Source organism: Helianthus annuus, chromosome 7 (assembly GCF_002127325.2).
Source record: "Helianthus annuus cultivar XRQ/B chromosome 7, HanXRQr2.0-SUNRISE, whole genome shotgun sequence".
Lineage (NCBI taxonomy): Eukaryota > Viridiplantae > Streptophyta > Magnoliopsida > Asterales > Asteraceae > Helianthus > Helianthus annuus.
In genome coordinates, this window is record NC_035439.2 from 123567518 (window position 1) to 123595286 (window position 27769).

Sequence of the window (27769 nt, forward strand, 5' to 3'; positions counted from 1 at the left end):
ATCACTGCAGCCGTACCAATCACCAACACCGCAAAAGGCGTCCACATTATAAAAAACAGTTTGAATACCATGTTTTACAGACACACAGCTTGGTATTTACATATCCACTTTTAATATAGTTGATTTTACTTATAATCTTGGATCTATCTGTTATTACTTAAAGTATATGCTATTTTGAATGAATAACTAAAGAAAAAATTTTCCTTTACAGGTAATACCGAGGAACTTTGTACGAGAACACCAGCTAAATGATTACCGTAAAGTTGTGCTGTCATTTAGTCATGTGAAGTTTTTGGTACAGCTGGTTGTTAGGAGAGATCCTAGAACACCTGACGACAACAACCATCTAGTGATGCATACAGACTGGCAGCGTATCATGGATGAAACGGGAATATCTGTGGAGAAAAAGCTGAGGTTTGAGATAGTCGAAGAAAAAGTGTAAGAGGAGATAAAATACACTTTGAAGTTTGTTGACATGATCTTTGAACACCTTTTCAGCCTTGTATAATTTATGTTTTAGTTGACATGTTTGATGGACAAATTTCTTGTTTGGAAACTAACTTAGGAATGAAGTTATGTAGTCTTAGTATATACTTTCAAAACTGTGGTTTTACCTTTTTATATTTTCTAAGTAAAAATTACTATATTTTGCATCTAAACATTACTATTTTCAATTACATTTCCTGGTCACTCAACAAAAAGAAATATAACACTCAAAATTAATAAAATAGTATACAAATTGGAATTACAAATAACAGTGTTTTAAAAACTGCTCCTACCAAAGGGACACTCAACATCTGTTTTGCTAAACTTTACAAACCAAAACATCTGTTGAAGACAACCACTGTTAAAAGAAAAGTCTGTTACTTAAACGAAACAACCTCAGCACATGAGGCAAACAAACTCTGCTGATGAACCGAAAGGTCTGTTAACACAAAGACTGCTGAAGCAAAAGTCTGCTAAAGAGAAGCTCTGCTGATGAAGCAAAATGTATAATGAACCTAAGTTCTGTTGTGCACCAACAGATATTAGACAATTCAACAAAAGATCTATAATATAAGATCTTTAACAGATGATGATCAACAGCTCATAAGGTCTGTTGAAGCACGCTATAACAGTGCTTAGCCTTTAACAGATCTTTAACAGTGCTTAAGGGTTAACAGATGTTAGCACGTTATAGCACGCTATAACCTCTGCTGATGAAGCAAAATGTATGATGAACCTAAGTTCTGCTATGCACCGATAGATATTACACAATTGAACAAAAGATTTCTAATATAAGATGTTTAACAGATAATGATCAACAGCTCATATAGTCTGTTGAATCACCCTATAACAGTGCTTAACCTTTAACAGATCTTTAACACTGCTTAGGGGTTAACAGATGTTAGCACACTATAACAGTGCTTAGCCTCTAACAGATGTTAGTGTATCTCAGACCCCAACAGTTTTCTGACTAAACAATTGATCAAATTTTCATTCATCAATCTTACAATAATATACAACCCTACTACTTATCCAGTCCATCAATATCACCAAACATGTATAATTTAGGTTAACCTTACTTGATATTCAACCAATAGACATTACATAACATATTCATTATTGTAGCCATAACAAACAAAACTTTTAACCACAGTTTGTTAAAACAACAGTTAACAGAGATAAATAAAAACCACAAGGATTCTTCAAAAATAAGTGGTTCCTACTTATCTCTCATAACAATTATTTTTTCATAAGCATCTAATAGTTAACCTTAGTCAGCTTCTTCCGGGTTCTTCTCACATTAGTGGATAGCTCACCAACGTTGGCAACATCAGCATCTTGAGCCATCCGCTTTCCATTCAGACTTGATCCAGAATCCTTTTCAACTTCAACGACTAAAGAGTCGGCCGTAACAGAGACAACATCCTTCCAACAGATCACAGAACAACTATTGATCTCATTTAATAAAATAATGAACTCTTTTTAAACGTACCAAACATACTTTAAAAATAAATACTCACCCTTGAAGTTCGTTCAGCAGACACCTGAGAAGAGTCTGAAAGGTTAACGTCTTTAACGTCAGCTACCTCTTGAGTAACCTAAAGGATCATAATATATGATATCATATAAAAAAGTACACAATCCAGTGTTTAAAAGTCAAAAGAAAAATAAATAGATTGAAAGAGTAATTTTATATGCTACCTCATCAGTATTTTCATCACCATTACCATCTCTACCAACCAACTCAGCAATTATTACTGGATCCTCAGTTGTTTTTTGCACAGTATAAACACGATAGTCATTTTTAAGATTGAACTCTGAAACATCAATCTTAAAAGCAGCCTTCTTATCAACCAATCGAAATATCTCACGAGAGAATCCAGTATCATTGGCCTTAACCTGCCTCTCTCTTATGTCACTCGCCGCTAATCCAAGAAGCTTCTGAACATCTCTATCAAACATAACAAAAGAAACACTACCACTCTCATCCTGCACCCGCACTTGCACCTTGAACCTGAAATATAGACAACTAACTAAGTAAACTGCAAAACTATATTCAAATATGAGTCTTAGAATGTTACTTATATAAATATAACTCTAAATAATCATCATTGCTTACTTTGTGGTGATCGATGTACATTCAATACGACATCTGATACAAACCAAAGAAGTCGCAGGCAATCGAAGAATATCATCTGAAACATTCTCAACATTCTGCAAGTATTCACTTTTACCCATCACCTTCTTGAAACACTTACGACAGACAGCATAAAACCAACCATACTCTTCTTGCACAATCTTAATTGTCGCAACCACAACATAAGACATTTCCTGTAAAAACACAACACACTTCATGTAAAAACACGCAGGTGACAAACCAAAAAAATAACCAAACTATATACAAAGAAATGAAACCTCTTCTATCTCGCTAATCTCATCAACATGTTTCTTCACACCTTCAGTTACAAATTCTTTATATAATGGAAAAATACTCTGAGACGATAGTATCGTCTGAGAAGTAGAACTACTCCCTTGTCCAAACTTCAATATATGCCTTTTGAATACCACAAATGATTAGAATTAGTATACAAATGACATGAAACCAAGTATTTGACTTTACCAGCTATATATAATAGAAATTATATTAACAATTACCTCTTCCTTAGCTCATCAACTTCATCAATTTCTTGATTCAGAAAAATTCGTGTTGCAAACTTGTCACTTTGAACAGTATATTCACCTACACGGAAAAGTATATAGATATTTAATGTATACATGTCTTTATATTGCCAGAAATAAACAGTATAGTTATGATTTGCAGAAAGTAACAAAAATACCTTTCCATTCCTTACACTTTCCATGCTGTATAACAACCATCACATGCTCATGAGGTGGGACTTTAGAAATGAAGTCCTTAATCTGCAGAGCATAATCATTCCACACAGTACACCGCAAAACCTTACCACTACATGAAAAGAATATTCATATCAAAACAACATTGAATGAATAAAAACAGAAAATAAATCAGGAAAACTATAACATTTATTAAAGTAGCAAATGGTTTCAATTTCAGTACTATATTCACTAAGAATAGACTGTAGACCTCATTTATTACCATGATTCAGCATTACATACAAACAATATAAACCTCATTTATTACCATTACATGATCCCACATTAAATACAAACATTCTTCATCTTATTTATTAACATCATTAAATACATTTTATGATCACTACATGACTGAACATATAAACAACAACTTACTCCAAATCTTCAATATCGAAATTCAGCTTCTTAGTCTCCTTTGGAGGTCGATCAAAGATTTCAAGATCTCCACAAGAAATCACAGATCCAGCAACATCTACATGATCACATTATACAAGAATATAAGTAAAAGTCTCTAATATTGTACAAGCAAGACATGATTACAAAAATATACATTACCAACACTCAAAGCGTTTAATGCCTCTCCTTGAAGAATATCTTCATAAACTCTAAAATTGAAACCATACTCAACACCTTGTCAATCTCTCACACGAGTAACAGTTGTGCATCTATAAAAGTTAATTTTATAAGGCTGCACTACTACTTTATATAAATCTTTATTCTCACCAACACCAAACTTCGAAAGAATCACAACAGCATCTTCTTGCAGCTGCCCATCAAAAACAGGTATCAGATGACTCTTAATACCCCATTGAATCTTAGCACCCTGAAGAACATTTAAAGAAATTATGTTTTTAGCATACAAAACTACATTTTCTAAAATAAAACGGAAAAGCAAAGATATAAATTACCTTCTCATCAATGAAGATGATCTCCATTTTGTAACCCTGATTCCATTTTCGTATAATTCTCGCCTTCATGTTCCACATATCCTTAGCAGGATTCAAATCGTTAACAAAACTAAGATTATTACTGTCAACTGATATTGACATGCTTCTAATTCAGAATTCGGGTTGTGATTAAATTTCAAATTTCAAAATCAGAGAAGAAATATGAAGAGGGAAATGAGAAGAAAAGCCTTATATAAGAAGCATGATTGACAGGAGTTTGAATCTGAGTGACATGCATTAATTGCTAATTACTTATTCTCATGCATATTTAAATTTGAATTTCCCGATAATTAGCGTTAAACATCTGCTGATCTAAAAGTATTACGGAAGATAACAACATCTGCTGCTGCTAAGTATACATTTGCCAAAGGAACCAGCTGCTACTTTCTCGTAGATGGGCAGTGGTTGCACTTTAGAATTAGAATGTGGGCCAGACCTTTAAAATTTGAAAATACACAAGGCAGTGGTTTGATGTGGGCCAACTTTGAATTTTAAAGTCCTTTAATTATGATGTAATAATGAGATAAGAAAAGCCTTGTTGGACACCCTCTCATGCTGACACATCAGCTTTTCTTATGTCACTTGGATTTCTCCTTTTATAGAAAGTATAGATAGATGTGTAATCACGTAATGGTTTATGTTGAATGTGTAATCACGTAATGGGTATTGAAAATCACGTAGTTATGTGCTAGGTATTCAAAAATACGTAGTCATCTGTTGGGTTTTCAAAATCACGTAATCACGTAATGGATACTCAAAATCATGTAGTTTTTTTAAGAAAACTATAGCAATAGGCTACTCGAATTAAAGAAAATAAAATGCTCGTTGCTAGGGTGTAACTTTTTTTTTTAATATTAACGTATGAAAAAGTTATAGTCGTTTGAAAATTAAGAAGGGAAGTTGTTCACTTGGAAAAGTACAATAATATGACACTTGGTATGATTGTTATACTAAGGCTATGCGGTATGGGGTACGTCCCCAAGGCGTCGAGGACCGGCGCCGGCCAGCACACCTTGTCGCCTGGATCCTTGTCCTCACCGGCGAGAGGAAGACGTTGGAGACAGGGCATTAAACGACAAAAAATGTGGGGACCGATGCATTTGACCGTTTAAATAAAAAAAATCAAATTAACATTTTTCATTTATTAAATAACGGCCATTTTTCAAAATTATTCCCAATTGACTCCCACTTTTATAAATATTCACCTCTTTTACACCATTTTTCACAACTTTTCACTCACTACAATCTCATATCTCTCTCACATTTTATAAACCCTCTTCCCTTTTATAAAAACTCAACAATTTTTATACCATTTTTTACCCACTACCACCCCATCTCTTTCTCAAAAATTACCATGGCTTCACCTTCTTCCATTTCTTCATCTTCTTCGTCTACGTGGTATTCATCATCTTCGGAAGAGAATGACGCATTTATAGAAAACATGATTATGAACGCGGCTCAGGTCTTCATGGCGGGTGATGAAGCGTCGTCCCAACGGCTAACTAGACGAGCAAAATTAAGCCGAGACCAAAAAGGTACGTTACTATTTTTTTCCATATGTTTATATAGATTTGAAAATGTATTTTATAATTAATTTCATTTATGTTTCGTTTTAAATATATAGCCGCCCACAATAAACTAGTAGTTGATTATTCTAGAGGCTGTTGCGTCACATGATCTCTGGATCTGGCATGCTTTTTTTGGTCTACCTGGTTCGCTCAATGACCTTAACATCATATACCAGTCACAGATATTTGACGATGTAGTGGCGGGAACAGGTCCAGACACAAGTTTTACGGTTTCGGGGGTGGAATACAGGCGAGGTTACTACCTAGCAGATGGAATATACCCAACGTACTCGACAATCGTTAAAACTATTCCGCACCCGACAAATGAAAAAAGAAAAAAAATTGCGAAGTATCAAGAGGGTGCGAGAAAATATATTGAACGGGCTTTTGGTGTTCTACAAAAAAATGAAATATCATTGAACATCCAGCACGTTCGGCTACACCAAAGAGGTTACGACACATTATGTACGCTTGTATCATCCTTCATAACATGGTCATTGAAGACGAAGGTAGTGCGATATGAGAGTACGACGAAAACGCGTCTAACGGAAATTCTGTTCCAGTTAATGGGGAACAACAAGATTTGAACATGTTCGCTCTACGTAACGAGTACACACATCATAACCTACAAGCGAACTTAGTGGAGTACATTTGGAACAACGCTCAAAACGAACCAGACGACCACATGCAGGATGAAGACTAGTAGCTTTTTTTAATATATTAGGATTTTTTTTTAAGTTTATGTTTTTGTTTAAGTTTATTTTTTTTAGTCTATGTTTTTATTTTTAAGTCTATGTTTTTTTTAAATTTTGTGTAATGTTTTTAGTATTAATGAAAATATTTTGTTAATATATTTGTTAAATGTTAAAAAAGTTAGAAGATTAAAAAAATAAAAAATATAAAATGGTGGGATAGGATCATCTAGGACCATCCTCCCATTTCTACTAGTTTTGTTGGATGGACCATCCTTGAGAGGACTATGATGTGACGCCTACGTGACGGATCATCCTCCAAGGGAGGATGGACACCATACCATGTAGCCTAACTATAACTCATAATTTAGCAACCAAATTCGTGTTTTTGGTTGCTCTGATGGAAGCTCAAAAGCAACAACCTTAGAGGTACAGGGTAACCAAGAATCCATTTTTCTTCTATTAATTTCCCAAACTAATATTTTCCTTCTTATCTTATAAATGAAATAGTAGGAGAAAAATTCAGGCCTCTCTAACATTTTTAAGATGTTTGTGGTTTGTAAAATTTTATATTTGATTCGTATGAAAGGTTATTCTCAAGTTCGTCGTCTATTGTTGTTGACAAAGAGATTTTCTCAAATTTATAGTTTATATTCGATAACAATTTCCTATAAACAAATTCAATGTTTTCATCATAAACGTATAAGAGTAAATTTTCGCTTTGCTTCCTATGGTTTGGTCATTTTAATGGTTTTGCCCCAATTATTTAAAAACGGACATTCTCCTCTCTAATGTTTCGGTTTTGTCGCTAGTTTGGTCCACGGCCATAACTCGATCCATATTGTATGTTAAGTGAAAGAGTGTTTTGGTAATTTCAAGTATAAAATAAGGTTACTTTTGTAATTTATATTTAAAAGTAAAGTATTAATATATACACACATATATAACAAGTACAGTCTTTACTCTCTCTCTCTATACAAGATCACCCTCTCTCTTCTACACCACTACCCACCACCTAACACCGCCCGCCACCACCCACCTGACATCACAATCACCATTCACCACATCACTCGACATCACCACCACCATTCACCACCTCACCCGACATCACCACCACCTGATTTACAGTCTCTCTCTCCCTTTCTCTTTCTCTCTCTCTATATATATATCTAAACTGAATCAGCCACACCACCACCATCATCACTCTTCTTCCACCACCTGCAACCACCATATCAACACCCACCTCCACCATAACCACCGCCTGCGACCATCTTCACATAAACAAGGTGATTTTATTGTTAACTTATATTTTGTGAAATAAAGCTCTCTTTAAAACTATAAAAAAGAAAAAAGAAAAAAGAAATATATCCATTAGTGAGAATCATATGCCCCCCCCCCCCCCCACACCACTACCCACCACCTAACACCGCCCGCCACCCACCACCTGACATCACAATCACCATTCACCACCTCACTCGACATCACCAGCTCCATTCACCACCTCACCCGACATCACCACCACTCGATTTATAGTCCCTCTCTCTTTCTCTATCTTTATCTCTAAACTGAATCAGCCACACCACCACCCTCATCACCATCCAGTTGCCACCACCTGCCATCTCCACCACCTGCTACTGTCACCCGCCTAAGATCTCAAATCCAAACATTGACCACCATCAGACACCCCCCCCCACCCACCCACCCACCTGTTTTGCTCAGATCCAAACGACGGTCCAAACGGCGATTGAACCGAGATTAACCTAACCCTAGGTTGATTGTGATGAGTTTGAAGGTGAAGTGGTGAACAGTTTGTCATTGGTTCCGGCTTTCTGTTTTATGAAGATGGGATTTGGGGAAAATGGATTTCGGATTTCTATTTGTTGTGGCAGCCGGAGGTGGGAGTGGTTACGGTGTGATGGTGGTGGTTGGGCGGTATAATGGTGGCAGGTGGTTGGTGAGGCAGTGGCTGATGGTGGTGGTTGGGCGGTGTAATGGTAGCAGCTAGTTGGTGAGGCGATGGCTGTTGGTGGTGAGGGGGTGGGTGGCAGTGAGGTGCGCAAGAGAGAGAGAGAAAGTAGAGAAAGAGTGTGTGTGTGTGTGTTTGTATGTGTTTGTATGTAAATAATCAAATTTTTATTTTTCTGATATTATAATAAATAGTTAAATGGTTACGTTAAATGTAAACTACCAACATACTCTTATTTTATACTTGAAATTACCAAAATACCTTTTCAGTTAAGATACAATATGAATGGAGTTAAGACCGTGGAGCAAATTAGCGACAAAACTAAAACATCACGGAGAAAAATCTCCATTATTAAATGAAACCATCAAACTACAAAACGAAAGTTTCCTCATCTCGTATAATGTTATTTGTAAATACCTGGAGATAACAAGTGAAGAACCTACAAATATTATAAATCGGTTTAATTCCAAATTTATTTGTATGTTGATTGGTGCATGACCATCGACGCTGTCGGTTAACCCGTATGATTCTCTCCCTCTCAAACTCAAAGTGTAACGTAAAACCAAACACCCCATAACAAACTTTCATACCTTTCACGCAGATCCGGTCACACCAACCAACCGCCGATCGGATTTCTGACCGGCGTTAACATCCATCATGGCGGCATCACGGCGTCTGCGTGACCTGCAATCGCAACCCGCAAACAGGATCTGCGTTGATTGTTCACAGAAGAACCCTCAGTGGGCCTCCGTTTCCTACGGCATCTTCATGTGTCTTGAATGTTCCGGCAAGCACCGCGGCCTCGGTGTTCATATCTCCTTTGTTCGATCCGTTACCATGGATTCCTGGTCCGAAATCCAGCTTTCTAAGATGGAATGTGGCGGGAACGACAAACTTAACGGTTTTTTGAATATGTATGGGATACCCAAGGAGATTGATATTGTTGTTAAGTATAATTCCAATGCGGCCTCCGTTTATCGCGATCGGATCCAAGCTCTCGCGGAGGGTAATGTTTGTTTACGTTCGTGAACTGTTTGGCAGAAAGTTTGTTTACGTTGGTTGGTTTGTTTAATAAATGAACGAACATCAAGAATGAATTTTGTTTGATTAATTAAATGAACAAGCACGAACATAGGTCTTGTTCGTTCAATTAGGTGCGTGACAGTTGAGTAATATGTTCGTTTATTTCTATTCATGTAGGTTTGTTTAATTTAATCATGATAGGTATTTTTTTATATTTTTTTTACGTCTGTTCATGGTGGCTGTTTGGCAACTTCTGAATGGTTAAATGCTGAACCGGTAAAAGGTTTGAACCATTAAGTGCTGAACCAGTAAGAGGTCTGAACTATTAAGAGCCAGTATAATGCTTAACCATTCAGAGACAAATGTTTGACCAATTCAGATTAGAGGTCTTAACCATTCAGGCTCAGTATAATACTTAACCATTGAGAGGCAAATGTCTGAACCATTCAGACATCTGCTCGCGAAACAAACAGTCTGAATCATTAAGCGCTGAACCAGTAAGAGGTCTGAACCATTAAGAGCCTCATTAAGAGGTAAACAAACAGCCCCTTAGTTATTTGAAACATTATTTTGGGATGATTATGATCATGATTGTTATGTCGAACTTGTGCTTTTGTTATGGTATAATTATGTTTATGAATATTATGTCAGCTGCTTAACAAAGTGATTATCTCTAATGTTTGGGGTTAAGAATGTTTATTTTTTTTAAATGGTATGTGTTAGTTTATGTTGGTTAACAAGTTCAATTCTTTAATGAACGAACACGAACAAAAATATTTCATTCAGCTATATGTTTATGAACTCTTCGTAAACAAGTTCAATGCTAAATGAACGAATATGAACAATGCTTTGTTCGGCTCAGTTCGTTTACAGCCCTAGTAGTTATACAACGAATAATAACGGAATTACCCTTATAGAATCAATTATTACAATTTTGATCCCTGACTTATTTGAACTATTCTAACAGGTAAGGAATGGCGGGATCCGCCGGTGGTGAAGGAGAAGTTGAAGAAAGGTGGTGGTGATAAGAAACCGCCGGTGTCGGGTGGTGGTGGAGCTAGAGTTAGTAATAGTCATGGGAATGGGGGATGGGATGATAGTTGGGGGGAAGGTGGTTTTGAGGATGAGAATTGTAGGTGTGGGGATAATATGAGGAGGAACAATTCGGTTGGGGATTTTAGGAGCGGTGGCGGTGGTGGTGGGGCGCCAGCTAGATCAAGATCTACGCAGAGTTTGGGTTCGCAGTCGCAGTTGGAGGCTTCTGTGGTTGGAAAAGAGGAATATTTCGCTAGGAAGATGGCGGAGAATAAGTCGAAGCCAGAAGGATTGCCGCCTTCGCAGGGAGGGAAGTATGTCGGGTTTGGGTCGTCTCCAACTCCTACACCGCGTAATGATTCTCAAGGGGATGTGTTTTCTTCGGTTACCCAGGTATAATGCTGTACATGTTATGTACATTCTAATCAGTTATTACTTGCAAAGAATCTTGTAAACTTACTTAAAAACTTATCATTCTTTCTTTATGTTTGAATTTACTAAACATGTTTGTTTACACTTTATACAGGGACTCGGTAAGTTGTCTGTCGTTGCGGCATCTGCTGCACAGTCGGCTGCTAACGTGGTTCAAGCCGGCACAAAGGAACTAACAACAAAGGTTTTTTTTTTTTTTTTTTTTAACTTTGCATCCCTGCCCTTACATATTTTTTTGAAAAAATAAAAAGTGGTAGACCATTGATATCTCCTCATAAACAGGTGAGAGACGGGGATTACAACGTCAACGAAACGGTCAATGTTGTTACCGCAAAAACCACTGAAATCGGACACAGGACATGGGGAATGGTGAGAGGCGTAATGGCGTTAGCTACACAAAAGGTAGAAGAGTACGCCAAAGAAGCCGGTACCCCTCGTAAAACTGATGACTGGCCAAGAAACAAAAACCAAGGTGACCGGTTTAGTCAAGAATTAAAATCTTGGAATTTGAATGGTGGGAATGGTGGTGTCTCGGTCAACAGCTCATCGGGTAGGAACGCTGGTTCCAGTGCTTGGGACGATTGGGATAATGACGGGTACAGAAAGCATGCGTCTGATAACGGAGATAGCTGGGCAGGTTGGGATGACGATAAAGATGATGATGATAGTTTTGGCCAAGCACCGTCTAACGGTAAAACCGCTACTACTCAAAGTGGGAAGTCAGATGGAAACTGGTCTGGTGCAGGCTTTCATTAAGAAATTTGTCTTTTAAATTTAACTTGTTGAGTAAGGGTTCTGTGTTGAAAGAAGTTAAAGTTTATACTACACATGTACAATTGTGAACAAAGGGTTGGTAAGTTGTCCAACTAAAAGATAAGTAATGCTTATTATATCTTTTGATCATTTGTTTTATGATTCTGGTTATAATGTATATTGATATAAACATTATCCTCATAGTTGTTCACTGTTGAAACTTTTTGCACAGTTTTTTTTAATAAGATGGGTGCAAAGATTAAACGAAAAGGGAGGGGGAGAGATTGAAACGGCTAGGGGTGTCAGTTGTGACGGTTTTGGCTTAACAGGTTGAATCGATAAACCCACAAACGGTTTTATATTAATTAGTATCAAAAACATCAATCCTAACCGTGACACGTTTAAAAACGTGTAACCTGGACCTGACCCGTGTAACCCATTACCCATTATTAAAACAAGTCAAACAGGTTGACGGTCGTAAATGAGTTGTAATAAATTTGGATATGCTAAGTATGAAATGTGGTGATTAAGGTATCACATGTGTTTTGACAACTTTTATTTCCACAAGTAAAGTTGGCCACAATTAAGGTCAATGAACCTCACATGTATGATTAAAGTGTTGTGTTTGTTTTAAAGTCAACTAACTTCATAAGGATACTAGCTTACCTAGTATAAAAGATTTTAAAAGTCATCACAAGCCTCTTTTTCTTTTCTATTGCAATTTCTGTATATATATGTTCATTATTTAAACTATTAATTTCACCTTTATGGTAAATTGGTAATAATCTGAAATAACTATATACCATTCATTATACACATTGGTAGTTCACTTGTTCATTCACAATTATTTCAGACAATTTTATTCCTAAACATGCTATAACATATGAACTAAAACACCTACCTATACCTCATTTATTGCCTCATCATTTTGAGCTGCTACCACCAAAGCTTCATCTGAAATAACCTTTTCATGTTGTTGAACCACAAGCACAGAAGACACAATACCATTGTTTGCTGATGCCAACAGGTCTCCAACTGGCCCGAGCTCTGCGTGCTCCGGTTGCCTGTCCGCTAATCTAGCCACCATAGCCGTTGGAAACCGTGCCTTTCCGACAACGATGAGATCATACTCACCACTTTTCCCTATAGCCATTATGCTCTCAATGATGTTGGTCCCTTTGATTTCTTTGTATTCCACCATCCCTTCCCACTTTCTTTGGAAATCATCCATTGCCTTTTCATCCATCTCCTAAAATTTTTAAATATAAATCATTATTAATTATAACCTTTTTTTAACGACATAAAAAACCAATATACTTTCTTATATTAAATGAAAATGACTAAACTTGTACCTTCTCTTTCTCGGGATTGATGATTGCGGTTGAGAATGTATACTTCTCTCTACCTTTACTAAGAGTCGGCTTCAGCCCAGAACCGTCGTGCTGCACGCTATTCTCCTCCACAAATCTCATAACCGTCACGCTAACCGCTGGATGCTCCACCATCCTTCCTCCCAATTCCAAACACTCACGGTCATCGGGCCCACCAAAAAACATCACACACGTCTTCTGTGCGATTGTGGTGGCGGGTCCCGGGTTTTGCTGGTAGTCCCCACCAAGACCGCGGTCAACTAATATCCCCACTGAGCATTCAGCTTTACTCAGGACCCTCTGATTAACCCCTCTCCAACCATGGCCCACATTCTCAATTACATCTGGACCGTCGGATTTTATCCATCGTTTGTGGAATGGTAATATGATCATTGGCACTCCTTTTTCTTTCGCCACGTGGCAAATATCCTCGTGCATTGTTGACAATGCTGAGATGGCGGTGGTGGTCCGGACTACAACCTGGCCCATTTGTCCATAGGCCCGGAATGCCACTGCCACTCTCTCGTGAAATGCACGGACCCGGTAGTTAAACCGGCTGACAAATGGAAGACCATTTTTCCTGAAACGTTGGACCATGACTATCGATGAGCTACGTTCGGTTAGCTCAACTAGGTGCATTATGTAGAGCTTGAGCTGGGCCTTGTTCACTGGCCGAGTTGACTCGATTAAGCTGATCAATGAAGATATGTTTCCAGGGCCATGGACACATGCCAAGATTCGTAGATCGTATTTCTTCCGTGAGGCAGAGCTACTACTGCTGCTGCGACGCGCGGGTTTGTAGACCGCCATGACTGCCGGAGTTGTGATGAAAGTGGTGAAAAGTGCCATGAGGACTAATATGGCAAAAACCTCATCATTAAGAACCTGCAACAATGGTTTACTCAATTAATTCGATCGAATTGAGAAACTAAGGATGTAAAGAAGCCGAGCCGAGCCCAAGCTTGAGCCTATCGAGCTCGAGCTTGTTTAACTTACAAGAGCTCGAGCCCGATTTTGTTGTTGGAGCTCGGCTTAGTTTGAGCTCTATTTCTAAAGCTCGAGTGCGGCTCGTTTATTATATATTAATTAATATCATAATTATATATATATAATAACTATTATTATATAAACATATGTTTAATATATCTAACAAAATTATTTATATAATACGCTCGTTTAGGCTTGTGGGCAGGCTTGAGCTAGATAAGATAAGCTCGGGCCCGGGCTCATTTATGAAACAAGCTTATTTTCAGGCTAGAGCTTGTTTAAGCTCGACTCGATTCAAGTTTTTAGCGAGCCGATCTCGTGTATGGCTCGTTTACACCTCTAGTCAAAACGCGAAATCCTAGTATTTCAAATCGAGTCGAATACTTTTACCTTTTTTTCTTTGCCGATGTTGAGAACAATGAGTTCGACTAATCCTTTAGTATTCATCAACAAGCCAAGCGTAATCGATTCCCTCACCGGCATCATACACAAAACCGCCACCACAAACGTCCCCAAAATCTTGCCACCACACGCCGCGGTGATCACCATAGCTAACAGGCCCCATGCCTTCCCTCCACTGATTTTAGTAACATCAGTTTTCAATCCACTGGAAGCAAAGTACAAGGGGAGAAGCAATCCGGAAACAAAGTCTTCGATTCGTTGTATTAGTTTTTCGGCGAAATCTCCATTAGGGATGGTTAGTCCGAAGATAAAAGCTCCGAAAATGGAATGTATGCCGATGAGATCGGTTATGAAGCCGGAGACCATAACTGTGGCTAGTGTTAAGCAAATGTAGGCTTCGTCAACAGTGTCGTGTTCGGGTGAGCACCGCTGAGCCACCCAGTTCATGACTGGCCGGATCGCAACCATCATGAAGATCACAAATGCACATCCTGATAAAAATTCACAAAAATAAATATTAGTTTTCAAATTTTATTTGCAGCTTTGTGATCAGATTTAGTAGTAAGTGTTATAAATCATAATAGCATAAATTGTATGTGTATTAAATGGGTTATGTTTGCGGGTCAACCGTCCCACCATACATGAACTGCACACGAACCCAAACATGACATGATTGTTACAGACATATAATCCCAAACACGATATAAATATTCACTAGTTGTCACAAACACAACCTATTTAACCCAATTTCTTTACTTTTTTTATTATAATACCTTTGAAATATAAGAATTTTGTTCCCTTATTCTACCAAAAAAATATGTAAATAGTATAAATTATGACATAAAATATATTTATATTAACAAATAAGCAGCTTGACCTGTGAACCCGTCGAGCCGTTTATACTAAACTCATACCCGTGAATTTAGTAACAAAAATCATGTGACAAGAAAAAGAAAAGTAAAAGAAAACAAAAAACCAAACCTGAAAGAAGAACCCAAACAGAAACCAACGGGCTTTTATGGGCCCCACCATCATCTCCATTACCGGCGAGTGCGACTGCGAGTGCGAGTAAAATCCACGCCACGATATCATTAAACGCGGCAGCCGCCATGGCGGTCTCGCCTACTCGAGTAGTCAATAGCTTCAACTCCGCCAGAATACGCGCGAGCACGGGAAAAGCAGTTATGGACAAAGCCACACCCATGAACACAAGGTACTGAGCATACCCGACTTTATCCGCTCCCTCGATCGTTTTACGGAGAATAAATGCGACTCCGATTCCCAGAATGAACGGGACGGAGATTCCGGCTGCTGCTATTGCAAATGCACGCTTTCCGCTACGTCGAATGGAGCTTAGATCGAGCTCTAAACCGACTAGGAAGAGGAAGAAGAGCAGGCCGATGCTCGCGACTGACTCGAGGATCGGAGTGCTCCACCGGGGGAAAATCCGGTGCATGTATTCATGATTCCGGCCTAAGGCTGATGGGCCTAACAGAATTCCACCCTGAACATGAAATATATTGTATAAAAATACAATAAATAAATAAATAAATAAAAATAAAACATAACTAACTTATATTATATAGTTGCATAATAAACGTCATTAGACCATACATAAATACAGCCGGCTTAGTTAGGGGGTGATCATAAGCTTATATTCTATACTGGTTCAAATTAGGGGGTCATCTCTAAGTTTGTCCTTCAAAAACTCAAAATTTATAAATAAAAATTCAAAAAGTTCCGGTGACCGGAGGGTCAACGAATCCTCTTGACCCCTCTTGGTTCCGCATAAATATAAGTTACTTTTTTTTGTTTGTTTAAACTTTTTAACAATCAACACGCAACCTCTAAAATTTACATGAACCTCCTCGAAACATAACTAACTCATATTTCCGTGTATGTAAGTAGAACATACACGGAAATATAACTTTTTTTTTTAAACGGCAAACAGACTCCTCTAAAATTTATGATATCGGAAATTTTAAATAAGTGTGGAGAGATTAGACATACGACGATCTCGGCGATGACTTTGGGTTGGCGGAGAGGCTTGAGGAGGAAGGCGAGGGTGCGGCTGACGGCGAGGACAAGGGCAGTTTGGACAATTAACAATGGGAAGGCATAGTCTAAAGGGTTGTCACCTTGCCAAACTCCGTCTGATGCAGTTTTGATTGACGTAATGTTCACCGTCATCTCCGGTTGGTTTTATCAAAGATGAAGATGAACACGGTTGGTTGGTTAGCTAGGGGTTTGAGTTTGGGGTTGTGTATTTATACCCACTTTTTTCTTTCTACGTTTCTTTATTTTATTATAGAAAAAACAATATATATTCTTTTTGTTGCATTCTCTACTATAACAAAATGAAGATTGGGGGAATAGTGCCACACAACTGTGTGGCACTCCCCTATTGGACCAACAGCTTTATTATTTTATATTCGCTTTAAAATTCTCTACTATAACAAAATGAAGATTGGGGGAATAGTGCCACACAACTGTCGCCCCCACTTCAAAATAAAATTACGTTTTTGTCCCTCGCTCAAAATTACGCTTCTGCCCTCGGTTTAAAAATTTTATATTCCCTTTAAAATTACGATTTCGTCCTTAGGTTAAAATAAAATTATATTTTCGCCCCCACTTCAAAAGAAATTACGTTTTTGTCCCTTGCCCAAAATTACGATTTTGCCCTCGGTTCAAAATTATTATTTTCCCCATATTACAACTACAATTTTGGCCCCGGTTAAAAATAAATTTCCGCTTTTGCCCAAACTAAAAATGACGACCCCTATTGGACCAACGGCTTTATTATTTTATATTCGCTTTAAAATTACGATTTCGTCCTTAATTTAAAATAAAGTTATATTTTCGCCCCCACTTCAAAATAAAATTACGTTTTTGTCCCTCGCTCAAAATTACGCTTCTGCCCTCGGTTTAAAAATTTTATATTCCCTTTAAAATTACGATTTCGTCCTTAGGTTAAAATAAAATTATATTTTCGCCCCCACTTCAAAAGAAATTACGTTTTTGTCCCTTGCCCAAAATTACGATTTTGCCCTCGGTTCAAAATTATTATTTTCCCCATATTACAACTACAATTTTGGCCCCGGTTAAAAATAAATTTCCGCTTTTGCCCAAACTAAAAATGACGACTTTGCATTTTCGCCCTTTTCAAAAAATATGATTTCGCATTAAGTTTAAATTTATGTTTTTGACTGCTTCAAAATAAAACTATGCTTTCGCCCCCCAATTCAAATTACGATTTTGCCATCATTTCAAAATTTTGATTTTGCCCGAGTTTAAATTAAAAATATAGTTTTGTCCCCAGCTTAAAATTACGATTTTATCTTTAGTGCATAGTTATATTACGATTTTGTCTCCGATTCAAAGTTATAGCATTACCATCACTTTAACTTTTGGCAAATTACGATTTTACCCAAGTCAACAAATACAACTTTGCCCTCACTTCAAATTACAGTATTGCTATCGTTTTAGTTTTTTTTTAGCAAAACTATAAAAGTGTTTTTTAATTGGTTGACTGGATTAAATTTTTTTCCATGTCAAGGAGCTGCCTAACATTCGCTCATTAATCCTGACAAACTATATTTTTGCCCTGAGCTCAGAACTACGGTCTTGTCATCGTTTTATTTTTTTTTCCTAACAAAACTATAATACTGTTTTTTTAATTGGTTGAGAATTATTCGGCTATCGCCCCGCAACGCGGGCGGGGCATCAACTAGTTCAAAACAAATATTAGATATTATTATTATTATTATTATTATTATTATTATTATTATTATTATTATTATTATTATTATTATTATTACTAGGTTAGAACCCCGTGTATTACACGGGTTGAATAAATATAATTTTATATACTAAGTAAGAAAATAGTTACATCTTTTAAAAACTCGTGTATTGCACGATTTGAATAAACACATGTCTACATGGATAATGTAATCTATTAACACATTTAGTCATTAAGGTGTGTTTTCTAACAAAATGAACTTTGAGGTACTATTACTTATCAGTTAGAGAGTTGTGTATTACATGATTTATAACATTTTACTTTGTTTTTATTTATTTATTATTATGTTAGAAACTTACGTATTACCTGATGTTGGATAATCAACAGAAAAAAAAAAAGAAATATTTTAGTAAAAGATATTAAATATACAAGAGATAAGTTGGATATTATGATTTAATATTAGTATTTCATTGGAGTGTAAAACAGGATAATGAGATCCTTTATTAGAAGTAAGATTCTAAATGTACCACATGTATAAAAAATATATATGTTCTACATGTACTGAATAAATCCTTTTAACGAAATAGTTGATTAAAATAAATATTTTTATTTTAATATGTGATTATCAGTTATCTTTGTCCTTATCATCAAAATATAAAAACAATTAAAATTACCAATTAAAATAAATCTTTATCATTATAAATATTATTATTATTATCAGTTATCTTTGTCTTTATCATTAAAATCTCTTCTACAAATTTTAAATTTAAATATTTTAAATTTAATATTATCAATAGTTGACTTTCCACAATAAATATTAAGAAAAATAATTAAGACTGCCTCATAGAGCGCCATGTGTCCCTAACATGGTTTCTTTTAGTATAGATTACTAGTTTAAGAACCCGCGAGCTTCGCGGGTTGGTAAAATAAAATTTCTTCATTAATACCGCTGACATTAAATATTATGATTTTATACACGGTAAAAGACAACCGAATATATTAGATTACGATGATAAATTGAAATACATGAATATGCAACGATCACAATTCGTTGAAAATCTCTTTATAAACCGTATTAGTTGTTTTATCTGTAGGTTTTCCGTCGTTGTCAAGTATTAGTAGTTTGATCCCATATCGTGTTTTCACCCTTGTTAAGTCGGCTTGGCTTCGAACATAAAAACGCTGAAAAATATGAAATGTAGCATATTAAATGGATCTCAATACCATTGATTTTCAATTCATCTCAATTTATGCAAAAAAAAAAAACCAACAACTATAAACTTAGAGTGTGTAGTGTGTTCGTGTATCAGGTGATGATTGTGTTCAACTATCGAAAATGCAATTAACCTGATATCCTAAAAGCGAAACCCAAAGTAATTAGATGATCTAAATTCCAATACAACAATAGAGAGAACCGAAGGGCAAATGTTACCTTGTAAAAGTAGTTAATTTTGTTGAACAAAGGTATGTGGTCCATGAATAGGAAAAACCTGCTTCTCACATAAGATGGAGGCCCTGTACACACAATTCAACTCTTTAAGGCTAAACCATTTCAAACAAAAACTAAAATGAATAAATAAAAATATACAATATCATTTCAAGCAATATCATACCTAAATTACAACATTTCATTACGGAAGTAAGAAGATGCAAACGTACCTACGCAACTAAAATGACTACTAAAACCCTGATGAATTGTTATTTATCCACCTCAAAATTTCAAGTAATATCATTCCTAAATCACAACATTTCATTACGGTAGTAAGAAGATGCAAACGTATCTACGCAATTAAAATGACCACTAAAACCCTGATGAATTGTTATTTATCCACCTTAAAATATAATCAACCAATACATACAAAATAAAGTATAATTAGCCATCAGAAGCATGAACAGGAATAAGATTGTTTAAGAAACATGCCCATAACCCATCTTGTCATCAGCATAAGTTCTTTACATGTAGTCATCGCTCCCAATATCGTTGACTTAGAAAACCCTAAAATATGAACATATAAAAAGCTTAACAAATACATCAACATTGACATTTAGGTTTACAGATTCAACCTCCCTTATTCATATTGCAATGCAAAAACTCGACCTTTGCAACGTTTAATCCGTTCAGCCTCCCCTATTCGTATTGCAATGTTTAAAGCATACTTAATTGAAATTATAAAACTGAATTAAAAATTACTTATGATTAATACATAATTAAAATCATACAAAAAAGTATGCCATATTGGCATATTAAATGTCTTGGCTATAGAAGAGTTAAGTTTTCATAAACTTAATCACTGGTTATGAACAAAAAGTTATACACTTATTGATTTCCCTAAAGATTTAGTGAAGAACACATTTTGTAGACGTTGTTGATGTTTTAAGGCATGACATGCATCAATGTAAGATTTGTATCTCAATGAATGCAACCAAATAATAATTTGGTAATAAGTGAATATCAATTATTAGCCCCTACCAAAGTTTTACCATGCCATATCTAGATGCAAAAATAAATAATGAATTGCTTTTAACATGTAATCGTTACAACAACTTACAAAGTTTATTGGTAGTTTCATCAATGGAGATCATGAGCAGCTACGTGTTTTTGGGATGGGACCCATCCAACAAACTTTTATAATTAAAAGGAATGTTACATGTTTAAAGGGCCATATCCCTAAGCTACCTAACACTGGCACACACAAAACATGCTTTAGGGACCCTATTAAAATGAAACCATACAATACCTACTACAATGAAAATTATAGTAGGAATAGTATCCTTCTCTGCTGACACGCTAATACAACCAATACACTAAAATAGCGAAATCATCAAATATAACAATAACATGAAGCAACCCAAGTACACATGGGCCTTCAACCAAATTTAACTTGAATCTCCACAGTGGACATCTTCACGGCTTCAATAACTAAGGCCCAAATAATAAAACCATCATGGGCCCAAACAGATAACTCCCCAACCTCTTGGTCTCTAAATAACCCCAACTGGCCAAGCTGATACAAAAACCAGCGCCAATTACAAACATCAATCTACATGTGTTGGGACTTTAAACGGTGAGGCAGACAACAAAAAAAAAGACCAGCGAATGATAAACAATAAAAACCAAGGGTCTAAGTGGGGCTTTTGTCTGGGCCTTTCGGCATATAAAGAGCATGCCATAAACCAGCGCTGAAATAAAAATAACCACCGGGATCTAATAGAGATAACCAACCCAAAAAACCAAACCGCTTCCATCTATCGACCAAAACCCATTGATTGCCCTACTTATTTATGCCAAAAAATAAAAGCTTTGCACTCGGCGGGAACCACAATAAAACCAAAGATATAAAAGAACACTACCACACTAACCTAAATTTATATGTAGAACACATAATTATTTGCATTTAGGTGGTTTGGCTACCACAATGAACAAAATAAAAGTAAGAATCTATATAAAAAAAAAGCAATAACTTGTGCTGCAAAAGTTGTTTTATTGATTAAAGTTTTACCATCTTCCCCAAAGAATATCCGAAAATTGTATCCTATATTTATTCCCTTCTACCCATTTCAAAAAAGAGGGAGGGGGGGTGGGGAATTGGGAGGGATTTCCCAGCTAGACCAATTCAAACCCGAAGCACATAACACAAAATAGTTCCAATTAGACACAGACTTGCAAAATGAAGTTCCTACATTATAAACACACCAATTAGTTAAGAAATATCTACCAGTTATTGATGGCGCTTTTTACATTGTTGAATGGCAAAATGTTTCTTTTCTGTCAACTTAGCTTAGATAAGGGTCATCGCCTAAATACGAATGAGTGTAGTTACATTCCAATTTAGCGAGTTCCACGCCCTTTCGAGCTAAAACAAAGAATGACAGTCGTTTCTTTAAAAATTAAAATTAATAATAATAATTTATATAAATATATACAACCTATTTATGATATATTTCGACCCGCTTCTTTTTAAGTGAAAAGGCATTCGACCCGCTTCTTTTTGAGCGATGAAGCATTCGACCCGCTTCTTTTTTAGCGATAAAGCATTCGACCCGTTTCTTATTAAGCGAAAAAGAATTCGATCCATTTTTTAAAGCCGAAAAATCATTCTACCCATTTTTAAGCAATATATTATCTATTTTTTTTACATATTTTACCTATCAGAAAAAAACCCAAAGAATCTCAGGTTATTGAAACTGATCCAGTTGGCCTGTGTAGGAAAACTTTCCCTTTTGACCCGTTTAATAGAACTGACTCATTTGACGTTTAAGAATAACTGATCGTTCAACCTGTTTAATAAAACTGGCCCACTTGATCCATTTAATAAAGCGAATCGATCAACCTATTCTATAAAGCTTACCTGTTCGACCCATGTAATAAAAACTTTAGAGTTATGCGGCACACAGACACAAAAATGATGGAATAAATCAAAAGTGTTAATGACCCACTGATAAAAATGTACCAACTTAGAACTGACCTATTTAAACCACGCGTTCGAGCCTTGTTAAAAAATACTTACTTTTATAAAAACTCATCAGTACCCTACTGTTGCATTCGTGTTCCTGAGCACCTCAATGTTGGTTATTGTGGGTTCCAACCTTTGAGCCGTGAGCATGCTCGTGAAGCTAGCCGTGTAGCTCTGTGTGATGATTAGTGCCACAAAGAGCCACACAACCACCACCATTCTTGACAAATTGCTATGTAACTTGTCACCTGTAAATGAGTATAATCGTAAGTAATGAGTAACAGTAAAACGCTTCATGAACAACCATGGCTGGTTTGATAATTTGGATTTAACAGGTATAACCATCTCCAAACCTGACTCGGTGTACGGTTGAGTGAAATCCAGATAGTCCAGCTAACTTGACCTGATGGCTACATCACCAGCTACTGCATCGAATTTCTGCTAAAAAAAGATCATAGAAGAAACTACCAAATCATGATGTGCATATATAGTGCCTTAATTATAATAAGAAGTATTTGTATCAAGTATATGTTCACGCAAAACAAAAATCACTGTAAACAAATTACCTTTAAAGGTATTTGTATCATGAGTTCATCATAAGAACCATTGAATGGTATATGTTCAAATGATCCAGCCTATTCAAAGGAACAACAGCATCATCATAATCATTGTAAAAGAATTAGAAAACCGCTTAAAAGATTAGGTACGGCACCTTAAAGCTTATCTTTGACCGGTCAGCAGATGTTATGCCACGAAGAACCGAGGTAATGAGGCTTAGTTTTTCATTCCAATTTAGCGAGTTCCACACCCTTTCGAGCTAAAACAAAGAATGACGGTCGTTTCTTTAAAAATTAAAACTAACAATAATAGTTTATATAAATACAACCTATTTATGATATATTTCGACTCGCTTCTTTTTAAGTGAAAAGGTATTCGACCCGCTTCTTTTTGAGCGATAAAGCATTCGACCCGCTTCTTTTTTAGCGATAAAGCATTCGACCCGTTTCTTATTAAGCGAAAAAGAATTCGACCCATTTTTTAAAGCCGAAAAATTATTGGACCCATTTTTTAAGCAATATTTTATCTATTTTTTTACATATTTTACCTATCAGAAAAAAAACCAAAGAATCTCAGGTTATTGAAACTGATCCAGTTCCCGTGTAGGAAAACTTTCCCTTTTGACCCGTTTAATAGAACTGACTCATTCGACGTTTAAGAATAACTGATCGTTCAACCCGTTTAATAAAACTGGCCCACTTGATCCATTTAATAAAGCGAATCGATAGACCTATTCTATAAAGCTTACATGTTCGACCCATGTAATAAAAACTTTAGAGTTATGCGGCACACAGACACAAAAATGATGGAATAAATCAAAAGTGTTAGTGACCACTAATAAAAATGTACCAGCTTAGAACTGACCTATTTAAACCACGCGTTCGAGCCTTGTTAAAAAAATACTTGCTTTTATAAAAACTCATCAGTACCCTACTGTTTCATTCGTGTTCCTGAGCACCTCAATGTTGGTTATTGTGGGTTCCACCCTTTGAGCCGTGAGCATGATCGTGAAGCTAGCCGTGTAGCTCTGTGTGATGATTAGTGCCACAAAGAGCCACACAACCACCACCATTCTTGACAAATTGCTATGTAACTTGTCACCTGTAAATGAGTATAATCATAAGTAATGAGTAACAGTAAAAGGCTTCATGAACAACCATGGCTGGTTTGATAATTTAGATTTAACAGGTACAACCATCTCCAAACCTAACTCGGTGTACGGTTGAGTGAAATCCAGATAGTCCAGCCGGCTTGACCAGATGGCTACATCACCAGCTACCGCAAAAAGTAAGCTGGCAAGACAGGCGAGTCGATCAGTAAGTCTTTAACAATATAACTCAAAAAGTAAGCTGGCAAGACAGGCGAGTCAAAACTGTTTGTTTCAAAAAAGTATAAAATTTGGTGCAAGGGAAAACGGGTTCAGAACCATATGGGCTTGAGTTAAAAGAGCTCGTTTAAACATCAAATGCAATGTTATTCAGAAATAATCCTTGCAAAACGGGCAGGCGGGCCATATAAACTAACGGGTCAAAACGGACCAATTCAATAAAGTATCAATTGGGTTCGTGACAAACTTAAATCGAACCAATTCGTTTATAAGTAAATGTTCGTATTGCCACCCTTACTTGATTAATGTTCTTTTATTTACTTGGGAAGCAAAAGTATTTGTAGAATTTTGATTCATGTCTGTTCAATATGCTGCACTGCAAAACCACCAATACCTGCAGCATCAACATACTTCTTTAACATAAAAAAAACTACAAATCATGTTCCCCGCAACTTATGTTATCCGTTTGCCAAAACTTAAACAAATAAACGAATTATGGAAAAGTAGAAAGGTAAACTTCAAGGGGATGGCAAAGTGGTAAGCAAGTGAGCCTCTCGTACCACTGGTTTTCTGCCTTTAACCATTTGAAGGCCACCTAGATAGCGCGTAAGCTGCGTTTTTTTCAAGAACTCGTTAGCGGGGTATTGGTGGGGGTGTCATGAGCTTTCCAACAACGGTTTCTAGTGGTTATCAAAAAGTCCATAAAAGATCACATCATGTTTCAAACTAATTAAGGAGGTTGAAATAAAGAAATAAAAAAACAGTAACAGTTACTTCATACATCAAAAAAAGTCAACCAAAGAAAACCATTCCTTTGACTATCTTGATTTCCAAATCAAAATAATCATATTAGACCCACTTTCCACACATTAGAAGCCAAAAAAGTACAATTTTTTTCCTAATATTAATCAAACCCAAAAGAAAACATACAACACTAAACCACACTTGATAAATCAAAGAAGTCCTGAAAAAAAAAAAAACAATTTCTTTAATCATCAGAACCCCAAAAAATCACAAAAAAATTCATCACACACCCACAAAAAGTTCCACTCTTTTTCACATATCAATCAATGAAGAACCCTAAACATAAAAAAAAATAAAAAAAGCAAACAAATTAATTAAAAAACTTACTTCTTCAATAGGTTTAAGAGAAGAGAGTGAATCCCCATAGAAAACTCCAATCCCCCATGACCGTTATTTGTTCTTTTATATCCTATAAACAGGTAAAAGACACACCCATTTTAATTCTAATATTCACTTGGTTAAATGCGAAAAATCAAAAGAACATCATTCAAAAAAATCGGAAATAAATAACTTCTTTACGGGCAGCCAAATGAAAAGGTGTTGCCCCTTTACCATCTCTAATATTCATAAATCTTAAGAATCCCCTTAAACCCTTAATTTAATTTACAAAATTCAAGTACAGATCATAAAAAAAAGTATCATAAGTCCTTGAAATTACCTTTAAGTGAAAGAAATCTACCCGTCGTCGACGTCGCCAGTGCTCTAAACGGAACCCAAACATCACCACTGGATGGATGGCTCCAACCACCACTTGTTTCCATTGTCTCTCTCTCTCAAGCTTCAAACTTTTCTGAAGATTTTAGGGTTTCTCGATGGACGACTGAAAGAAAGGAGAGTAACCAACACCACAAGTTTCATAGGATTGTAAGATTAAAAGGTTGAATAATCGATGTAAAAAACAATAAACATACCTAGATTCAATTCCACTGGTTACACTTCAGGGATTCCATTAATCGTTTTGATGAGAATCGACTCTGCTAGAGATTAATCAGTGTGTAAGACAATCACAGATGTATGAAATCGCTATCTCCATGAAAGAAAATGAAAGAGTTAGGGAGAGATCAGAGATGTTCAGGAGGATTAAAGAAAAATTAGGGTTTTTGAATGATAGGGATGAAAAGCGTGTCTAAGAAGCCGCGCGAAAGGAAAATAGAGGAAAAGAGAATGGCGCCCAAGATGAATTCTCTGGCCAAAGAGGGTGTCCACATCACCCAATTGATTGCCTAAGAAAAGGACATGTGGCATTAAGTGTATTTTTTTAGTATAATAGGTAGATTATTATTATTATTATTATTATTATTATTATTATTATTATTATTATTATTATTATTATTGAACGATGATTTAAAGAGTAAAATTAGAACTCTATAAATTCTAAGACAGTACTCGTTTCGTGGAATGTAATGAAATTGAAATTTGTAAAGAAACTAAATTTGATTTGGAATTTAGTTGTGTTTGTTTTACATAATGAATAGAATCTAAAAGGAATAATGCAAATTTTCTTTCTTATGTTGTTATTCATTTCCAATTCATTTTTTTACTTAAAACCAAGAAAATAAGAAACAGAATGTTAAAACCAAGAAAATAAGAAACGGAATCAATATTCTAATTCCATTGCGATTCCAATTCATTCCATGAAACTAACATTGCCTAAAGATTTAGAAACTTCCAACTTTGAAATATATCCAACAATCATTCAACCTATTTATCAGTTGGAAATGTCTATATGGGTCGGGTTAGCTACCGAAAATCTTAGTTTCATCTTATTCAATGATAAGGTTTGTCTGACCTTGCTTTGGGCATACCAAGACCTATATATATAGGTCAATTATAGGAAGAAATCTCATATTATTTAAGGAAACTATGAAATCCAAATGAATGGATCTTCTTTTGCCACGTGTTACATGTAACCCTCATAACGTGTTACGTGTAACACTTTTTGCAAACTTTCAGCTTTTTCTGAAAAAACAAAACGTGTAACAGGACCAATCACAGCCATTAATTTTTTTAAATGGAGGGTGAAGATGAGATTTCTAAAGTTTTTGTAAGTCACATGGGTTTTTTTTATCCCTCTCATATATAAAAGTGTATTTATCAACAATTTTGTAGATAGATTTTATCTATTATCAATATATAAATTATCAAAGATAAAATTACAGTATACGTCCTTTATGTTTACGTTAAATTGCACTGCACGTTCTTTATGTTTAAAAGTTTTGGTGCACGTCCTTTAAGTTTGTTTATTTATTTATTTATTTATTTTGTAGTGCACATTCTTTACCACAAACTCAGTAGTTTTCTTAATTAACTTAATCACATGCCTTGAGCAAAATA

General features: G+C 35.9%; 3 protein-coding genes and 2 long non-coding RNA genes across 15 annotated transcripts; 1 reads left to right on the forward strand and 4 right to left on the reverse strand.

Annotated features, from left to right (window-relative positions):
• Positions 1–3142: 3142 nt before the first annotated feature.
• Positions 3143–3778, reverse strand: LOC110866844. The gene is made up of 3 exons (XR_004862565.1): positions 3754–3778; positions 3324–3451; positions 3143–3226 (listed from the first exon to the last, which is right to left on the reverse strand). It is a non-coding gene; the product is annotated as an uncharacterized LOC110866844 (long non-coding RNA).
• Positions 3779–4012: 234 nt separating this feature from the next.
• LOC118479378 lies at positions 4013–4430 on the reverse strand. Its single transcript, XM_022115996.2, has 2 exons — positions 4287–4430; positions 4013–4201 (listed from the first exon to the last, which is right to left on the reverse strand). The coding sequence occupies exons 1-2, from the start codon at positions 4425–4427 to the stop codon at positions 4013–4015; spliced, it is 330 nt and encodes a 109-aa protein (XP_021971688.2). The 5' UTR covers positions 4428–4430.
• Positions 4431–8941: 4511 nt separating this feature from the next.
• Positions 8942–11944, forward strand: LOC110868426 (ADP-ribosylation factor GTPase-activating protein AGD7). The gene is made up of 4 exons (XM_022117586.2): positions 8942–9557; positions 10542–11002; positions 11136–11225; positions 11324–11944. The coding sequence occupies exons 1-4, from the start codon at positions 9209–9211 to the stop codon at positions 11795–11797; spliced, it is 1374 nt and encodes a 457-aa protein (XP_021973278.1). The 5' UTR covers positions 8942–9208; the 3' UTR covers positions 11798–11944.
• Positions 11945–12558: 614 nt separating this feature from the next.
• Positions 12559–16823, reverse strand: LOC110868425 (cation/H(+) antiporter 20). Its single transcript, XM_022117585.2, has 5 exons — positions 16564–16823; positions 15535–16057; positions 14542–15044; positions 13147–14049; positions 12559–13043 (listed from the first exon to the last, which is right to left on the reverse strand). The coding sequence occupies exons 1-5, from the start codon at positions 16741–16743 to the stop codon at positions 12696–12698; spliced, it is 2457 nt and encodes an 818-aa protein (XP_021973277.1). The 5' UTR covers positions 16744–16823; the 3' UTR covers positions 12559–12695.
• Positions 16824–19224: 2401 nt separating this feature from the next.
• On the reverse strand, positions 19225–26589 carry LOC110868427. Of its 11 annotated transcripts, none has more exons than XR_002552429.2 (12): positions 26347–26589; positions 26094–26255; positions 25763–25844; positions 24930–25025; positions 24500–24596; positions 24169–24405; positions 23459–23563; positions 23313–23381; positions 23100–23184; positions 22801–22994; positions 19725–19807; positions 19225–19474 (listed from the first exon to the last, which is right to left on the reverse strand). It is a non-coding gene; the product is annotated as an uncharacterized LOC110868427 (long non-coding RNA). The 11 variants fall into 11 exon arrangements; XR_002552427.2 differs by lacking the exons at positions 19225–19474; positions 19725–19807 and adding exons at positions 20883–21297; positions 25192–25242 and having other exon boundaries at positions 26347–26588; XR_002552433.2 differs by lacking the exons at positions 19225–19474; positions 19725–19807 and adding an exon at positions 20883–21297 and having other exon boundaries at positions 24516–24596; positions 26347–26588.
• Between the last annotated feature and the right edge of the window lie 1180 nt (positions 26590–27769).